Source organism: Pygoscelis adeliae, unplaced genomic scaffold, assembly GCF_000699105.1.
Source record: "Pygoscelis adeliae isolate BGI_AS28 unplaced genomic scaffold, ASM69910v1 Scaffold14, whole genome shotgun sequence".
Lineage (NCBI taxonomy): Eukaryota > Metazoa > Chordata > Aves > Sphenisciformes > Spheniscidae > Pygoscelis > Pygoscelis adeliae.
The window spans coordinates 3,275,016-3,283,453 of NW_008825109.1; the positions used below are offsets into that span (position 1 = coordinate 3,275,016).

At 39.7% G+C, this 8,438-nt stretch overlaps 1 protein-coding gene across 1 annotated transcript in view; it reads right to left on the reverse strand.

Annotated features, from left to right (window-relative positions):
* RXFP2 (relaxin/insulin-like family peptide receptor 2) overlaps positions 1 to 8,438 on the reverse strand; it is a 55,487-nt gene that overhangs the window by 2,335 nt on the left and 44,714 nt on the right. Inside the window, 7 exon segments of the mRNA XM_009327863.1 lie at positions 901 to 979; positions 981 to 1,120; positions 3,320 to 3,474; positions 3,476 to 3,558; positions 4,153 to 4,349; positions 6,092 to 6,322; positions 8,049 to 8,128. Of these exon segments, the coding sequence (XP_009326138.1) occupies positions 901 to 979; positions 981 to 1,120; positions 3,320 to 3,474; positions 3,476 to 3,558; positions 4,153 to 4,349; positions 6,092 to 6,322; positions 8,049 to 8,128 (965 nt within the window).

Below are 8,438 nucleotides of genomic sequence, written 5' to 3' on the forward strand. Positions count from 1 at the left end.
GGTTGAGTCCCCATCCCTGGAAGTATTTAAAAGACGTGTAGATGAGGCGCTTAGGGACATGGTTTAGTGGGTATGGTGTTGTTGGGTTGATGGTTGGACTCGATGATCTTAGAGGTCTTTTCCAACCTTAAGGATTCTATGATTCTATGATGGCCGTGTTTTATTTTTAACAATCTACATGTAATCAGTTTTCTCCTGGTTACGCAAATGGAATTCAATGCTCCCAATGAGGCTAAATAGGTTTTATGATGAAATCATTGACAATTTGCTACATTTCTTGAATGCCTTTCATGTTATGGAGAATTACTTACCCAATTTTCTACAAACATGAGGCATCAATTTTCTAGAATTATAATGGGAGAGCAGGATGCCTTTATTACCATGTTATCTGCTAGCAACTGCAAGGTTAGCAGAGCTGCATATAACCAGTGCAGTGATGGAGGGCTGTGAGATTGTACATACGGCTCCTCTGTGGGCTGGTAGGGGACAGTGTGTGCTGCCCTGTGGGAACAGGGAGGGCCTAGCCTCCTCAGGACCCCCTGGAAATCATTGCTTGCATGTATAAATGTGGTGTCTTGGTTGCTTAAAGACCCTCCTGTTATAGTTTTGTTTCCCCAATGATGAAACGAATGGACTTATTCATACATATTACCGTGGGATTTTGCAGCTGTAGCAGAGGAGAACCTCTTCACTAGATAGCTTATTCTGGTTCTCACCTACATACATGGATTGAAGATTTTATGTATGTACTTTAAAGCTCAATTTCTGAACATAGAAAAAGTCAAATATTTTGGGCAATACTTACTCTTCACCCATGGGTAGCTAGAATTCCTCTGGCAGAATTGGTTTGGTTTAAAATGAATCTTTAACAAAAGAAATCATATCCTTACACAGCATTACCTGGAATTTCCACCTGGAATAAGGAGAGGGTTTCAATGACAAAGACAGGAATCCAGCAGATGGCATCAGTGAATACTATTAAAAAAATACCAATTGGCAACAGCAGCAGCCCTGTGAATGTGACTCCTTACTTCTGATGTCTGAAGGGCAGTTTTTTGAACAGAACAAAACGTGCTGACCTATGAAAACACTGTGATGATGGAGGCTAGCAGGTTCACACCTGTGGGGAAACAAGATGTGAAAGAAATGGCATTGGAATGGTCTTTCCTCTCTTCCCTTTCTCCCGACCACTTCTCTGTTTCATTCTCTTCCATTGTTTTGTTATAATTTTTACATTAATGTATCTGTAGTACATAGACACCAATTTTATGTTAGAAACAGCTCCTCAATATTGTCTAGTGTCACACAGCCTGCTCACATGCCATGTGTTCCCATCTGTTACACAGCGAGATGTGAATAAGTTGTAAGAAGTTACTATAGAAACACAGTTAATGCACAGTATGGGTGGGCTCGTGGATCCACAGAGATCCGGTCTCCTGACTAGAAATGCTGCAGTAAATCTGAAACAGAAACCACCTGCAGGACTCTAACGTAGTACGGAAAGAACAACATATTCCCCAGCGAAGTGCCAAACCGATCTGAGGCGTGTGTTCGTTTCAGACTGGCTTCCTCAGTTCTGTATAAATATCCATCCCAAATTACTAATGGGAGAGCATGTGCAGAGCAAGCTGTGCAACTTGGATTTTAATTGCACTGTGCTGTGTTGCAGAGCAAGGCTTTTAACAGTTCATCAGACGGCAACTCCATGGACTGGAGTACTCCGATAAATAGCTGAGAGGCATTGAAGGAGCCATTTATGTCAAGATCCCAGCACCTGAAAACAGGCTCTTGCTCAGAAATATGGATTGAAACAAACTAAAAGAATTGAAAAGTGTGACATCATAATTTTATTGATGGGAAATCACTACATGAATCTGATTTGACGTGTATTGCCGTTTTTACTTTCTACTCAATAAAATTCTAAACAAACTACTTTTATCTTTTGATTTGTAGCTTTTTAATCTTTTTGATATTAAGACATGAAATGAGGAATAACTGTTAAATGTATACGTATTGGCAAAATAACCCCTATGGCTCTGCAAATGCAGGTCAGGGAGAAGATTGTTTGGTAGCAGTTTGAATGATTCTCAGTCTTTGCTGTGAGTGAGTGTTCTGAGGCTGAGCATGACCAGCTCATACATATTTCAGGCTGAAGTTTCTGGGTTTTATTGTGTTCATTTCCAGTTGATTTTATATATATATGTTTAATCATTATTCCCTGCCAGTATAATGCACATAAAGATATGCTTTTAAAGTTTCATCCTATATTATTTATATTATCACCATTTTATGCAATCCAGTGAAGACTATACTGAGGAGTAGTAGTTAAAGGTTTATGATTTTACTGATTCATAAAAATGAAACGGTTTCAAACCGTTGAGTTGTACACACAGTATAGCTAAGTAATTGCATTGCCTCATTGTTATTCAAATTACTATTTTCTTCTTTGTCTTCTCCTCTTCTTTGTTACACTCACTTGTGTTTTGTTAAAATTAGATGCCTAAACTCTTCAGGTGACACAGACAAAAAAAAAAAAGCAAACCCCAGAAAGTCAACCGTATCCTGGGCTGCACCAAAAGCAGCATGGCCAGCAGGTCGAGGGAGGGGATTCTGCCCCTCTACTCTGCTCTGGTGAGACCCCACCTAGAGTACTGCCTTCAGATCTGGAGCCCTCAGCACAGGAAAGACACGGACCTGTTGGAGCGGGTCCAGAGGAGGGCCACAAAAATGATCAGGGGGATGGAAGACCTCTGATATGAAGAAAGGCTGAGAGAGTTGGGGTTGTTCAGCCTGGAGAAGAGAAGGCTTTGGGGAGACCTTCTTGCAGCCTCTCAGTACTTAAAGGGGGCTTATAAAAAAGATGGCGGCAAACTTTTTAGCAGGGCCTGTTGCGACAGGACAAGGGGGACTGGCTTTAAACTAAAGGGGGGTAGATTTAGACTAGCTATAAGGAAGAAATTTTTTACGCTGAGGGTGGTGAAGCACTGGCACAGGTTGCCCAGAGAGGTGGTGGATACCCCACCCCTGGAATCATTCGAGATGTCCCTGCTCATTGCAGGGGGGTTGGACTAGATGGCCTTTAGAGGTCCCTTCCAACCCAAACCATTCCACAATCCTATGATTCTATGATAAGTGTGCAGCCAGCACACAGCACATGAAACTCTGGTCCTTTTGTGGGCCTTTGGGAAGTATTACAACACAAACATCAATAGTGTAATGAAAAGTGCATCTATCAGTGAATGTTCTGTAGACTGACTGACAGTTTTTCTAGTAAAATAATATTAATCAGTAATTATAATATTGTAAAAATTAAACTTACCAAGAAATACAGCAAGGGAATACCTGTTGCCTCCAATTTCTTCTATTTGATCAGAATTCAAAGGGAAACAAACTCCATTTTCCCTGTAATAATTTCCAAAAAAGTCCTCATCCCAGAAAGGGATTATTGCTATGGCAAATACAGCAATCCATATGGATTACAATTACTACTGTCTGCTGCTTTCCAGGACAGATATTACTGAAGGGAAAGACAACCACTAAATACTTCTCCAAGGTGTCCTGGTTTCAGCAGGGATAGAGTTAATTTTCTTCCTAGTAGCTGGTACAGTGCTGTGTTTTGGATTTAGGGTGAGAACAATGTTGATAACACACCAATGTTTTAGTTGTTGCTGAGCAGTGCTTACACTAGTCAAGGACTTTTCAGCTTCCCGTGCTCTACCAACTGAGAAGGCTGGAGGTGCACAAGAAGCTGGGAGGGGGCACAGCCAGGACAGCTGACCCAAACTGGCCAAAGGGACATTCCATACCATGTGACGTCATGCTCAGTACATAAACTGGGGAAAGCTGGCCAGGGGGGCCGCTGCTCAGGGACTGGCTGGGCATTGGTCGGTGGGTGGTGAGCAATTGCACTGTGCATCACTTGTTTTGTGTATTATTATTACATTATTATTATTATTGCTATTATTATTATATTTCAATTATTAAACTGTCTTTATCTCAACCCATGAGTTTTTCTCACTTGTGCTCTTTTACCTATTGAACTGTCTTTATCTCAACCCACGAGTTTTCTCACTTTTACCCTTCTGATTGTCTCCCCCATCCCACCGGGGGGGGAGGAGTGAGCGAGCGGCTGTGTGGTTCTCAGTTGCCAACTGAGGTTAAACCACAACACAAGGTCAGATACATCAACAAGAGGACTCAGACCTCTGTAGGTGGCATGGCAATGAACGCCATGATATGGCATGGTAAACTTTCCATCCACAGCACAGCATATTTTTTATACTGTCCACAGTATTTAACATCAAAAACTCCAATGAAGAACAAATACACCCCCATTAGACAATCAGCACCTATTTAAGAAATAGATTTAAAGTTTACTGAAAAATAGCAATTAAATGCTTTATATATAGTATACTTATGTGCTTAGCCAAATCCTGGCTGGCATTCAAAAATAATTTAACCCTGTGTTTGTGGCATCAGAATTCATGTGCTATGGGGCTATGAGCCCCCTGGTCACAAACAGGAGAGTGGAAGCTGGTGTCAGGATATGAGAGTGGAAGTGTTGCCAAACGGGGCTCCTGTGAGCATGCAATGATCCGGGGTCAAGCTCCCTAGCTGTGGCCGGCACAGTGATTTTTGCAGACAGCTGAATATTGAATCACTGCAATATTTGGCACGCAGGCAGCCAGCCCTGGGGAGAGGGCAGAGCAGTGTCTGGGCACTGCTCGGGGTACGGATACTGCAGTGGCGGAGTTTCAGCCAGGAGCAAGCTGAAAGAATCTCAGGCAGAGTGTGTGAGACCTGGCAGGTCTATGGCACTATATAGTATATACATGGCACTATGTAATAAATACAGAGAAGGTCTCTGATATCTTGCCTGGGATTCACCTCTTCTAATTTTACACATTCACAATATGTATCTATTAACAAGGTGAATTCATTTTACCTGACTTCAGCCATTTACAAAGCTGAAGATCTGAGCCAGTCGTGCCTTGGCTGTCTTTAAAGTCAATGAAGTCAACAGGTACTTTGGGGACATGATTCATTAGGCCTAGTTTGGATGTCTTTTTTAGAATTAGGTAAATTGCACAATTCATTGACTATAAAGAGAGCGCAAAGTGACTAGTTCATAGACATCTGCACTGTAAGCGTCTGAAGTCATGCAAGATAAAATCTCTCCTGTGTGAAGTTAACATGCAGTCAGAAAGCAGTTTGTAGGCTTGGCTAACTTGAACAAAGAGAGGGGAAGTAATAATAAGTCTCCTGTATTTTTAAAGGGTTAATCACCCGAAAACAGTGTCACACTATTGCACCATAAGCTTGCAAGGAAGTAGGATTTGGTCCCACATTTCTATTGGCTCGAGGATACTTAATTTGGGAACAACTGCTGGACAGGATATGGTATGATCATTTGGAAGTACTCACATTTTGAAATATGCAATTCAAAAATAACAGAAGCACTTATTAGTTCCTGTGCCAAAAAAGGAGGAGAGGAGAGGAGAGGAGAGGAGAGGAGAGGAGAGGAGAGGAGAGGAGAGGAGAGATGAGGTGGAGAGGATCGGCAATGATACTCTAGTCTACGGAGAGGAGAGGAGAGGAGAGGAGAGAATATTTCGGTTGGAAGGGACCTACAATGATCATCTAGTCCAACTGCCTGACCACTTCAGATGATGATGATTTCACACATCACACAATAAATTCGGACAGCAAGTAGTCTAACATTAGCTAGCTTGTCCATAATCTTTAATGCAGAATGAATAGTAGTAATTAATAAAGTAAAATGTTTAAGTTTCATGGGTTCTTTCTACACATCTTGACTACCTAAAGTCAATGAATTGAAGGACCTTCGTTATTTTTTGACACTCACTTTCATTTAGAATATCAGAAAATAGTGCAAAAGTAGATAATGCATAATATTTTTAAGTGTTTTGAACTAGTATGTGTCTAGAATGCAAACTGAGATTATTGGAACATACATGATGTTATGTATTATATATAATATAATGTCATAATGTAGTATACAATAATATATTAATATATTAATTTTATTAATGTACTAATCAAATCAATGTATTATGAATACCTTTAATACATAATTACAAAATTTTGATAGACATGGTGTGCGTCTCGTTTTCTGCTTTGATAAATGATCTCATTCTGATGACAAGATTTCCAAAACACGTAACACAAGCTATGACCTACAGGAATACTCTCAGAACATTGTTAGCTAAGAGATCTTCAGGTGATGAAATCCCATCTGTTAATGATGTGCATATTCACATGTGGAGTGCACAGAAGCAATAAATGAAACTTTTTGAAGTAGCTGAAAGTAAAGAAATGAACATGTAATGCTGCTTAAACACAAGCCAACGTCACAGTTATGCACCAGTTATGCAATTAGGTGCAAGGAGCTGGAAGAGAAGAAATTTTAACAAAATAATTCCTAGTGCATATAAGGGGCATGTTGTGAGAGGTATTAAATCAAGGGAGGATTTACTTAGGAGGTTGGTAGCAGCTCATATCCTTTTGGTCCCCAGTAACAATGCTGGTGATAGTGGCCGCTATCACCTGTGATTTCCTTCAGGTCGCTGTAATATGCAATTAGGGCATTGCCCTTTGGTCATGTACAACTTGAGAGGAATGGTCAGAGCTGGTATATTTTTTGTTTTCACAAACCTTGTAAGGACTTTGCTTTGCTATTCTCAGTTTGTTGCCAGTGTGCAGGTGGATGTTCTTTATGCTAAGGTGCTTCAAAAGCAGGTCCTTCACTGTCCTTGGCAGAAGGATTTTGCCTGCCTTAACAGATTGTGGAATGTTTGTGGAAGGACTTAAATTTGGTAATGAACATTATCACATCTTAAATGTTTCAATTCCTTGACCATTATTCAAATAAATAGTTCTCTGCTTCAGTGGCAGTGCTCTCATAAAGAAGGCTTGTGGGACAGGACATAAAGACTCTAATACAGTAAAGCCTGCAAGAACAGGGTTGTTTTGAAATGTATCCTTACATTCCATTGACTTCTGCAAGATTTAAAATTATGTTCTGGTATATTAAAAAAAATAAAAACAGGAAGGCGAGATGTGCAAATAAAATTCTAATGTGATATAATTATAGCTGTGAAATACATGAACAATGGTATATCAAATTTTGCACGTTGATGTGGTCCAATTGATTGTATCCACATCTGCTGTTAGGTAAGTGGACAGTAGCTGATTTGAGTTTTATTTTTCAAGAAGTAGTAAAAAGTGGAGGACAGAGTATAATATGAGCTCTTTAGAAATTCAGAATGAACACTGCACAGTTAAGAAGTTGCTTACATTTGTGGCATGGAAGAACCAAATATAAACATTTAGGAGTGATTCTAAACTGAAAGACCAAAATCAGAAGGAAAAGATAAGCCTGAAGATATTTCATCAAGAATGACATTTTAAATATTTAGAGAGCAAAGAGACATCTGAGTATATATCCTGGCTGGCATTAAGTGTGGAAGTGTGATGCTCCTAAAGCCCTTTGCCTCAGCCCAGGGACTGTAGTTCAGAGGCACCTGGTGTTACTGGCACGTAGCTGCCACAAACGGCGAAGGGAAAAGGCATGCTTTATGATAGCAAAGTAAAATTGCTATATAGCACAAATTCTATCTTCTCTATGAACATATATGGCTTTTTCTCATGTCCAAAATTTAAACACTTTTCTGTTCCTTAACTCAGTTCCCAATTTTGGTACATGTGAATGAGGTATTCTACTTCTGCCTGCTAAGCCTAAGGCTACACTTAACTCCCAAGTAAGCAAACAGTTTTATTTATCCTGCTTGAGCCAGAAAAAGAAGTGTGAAGGGCAGAAAAAGAAGTGATGTGATATGATCTAGAAATGAGGGAACTAAATGAGGAGCCTGTTTCCTTCCTATGTTTAAAATAGTGAAACATTTAGTCTATTTTTGCAGAAATTGGGCTACCGATTGAAGTAATATGGAAAAGCAACACCCTGGCATGGTTTTGGACATTTTTATATGGACCTCCCACCCCCTTAATTATCGCTTGTTTTATTTTGCATACATACATGTGGGAGAGGTTCCTCATATGTTGAAACATTATTCTGTTTATATTTGGAATCTCAATCATTTCCAGGTCTCTGTAAAATAATGTACATGTTATGATATAAATTATATAAAATAGAGCTTTCTGTAGTTATAAAACTTTGAATTACACAAACAAGCCTTTTCTTAAATTATAGGTCTTAAAGAAATTACGTTATGGAAAAATCCTGACTATATTCAGTAGGAATATAGTCTTCTATCTTACGACAGATCCTACGACTGTTCATCACATCGAGCTTTTTACTGGAAGATTGTGTTGTGGGGATGTGCATATAGCCTGAACTCCCTTTGTAGTTATGCCGTTCGACAATCGATGCAATATCCATTAAGGGAAGCACAAGAAGA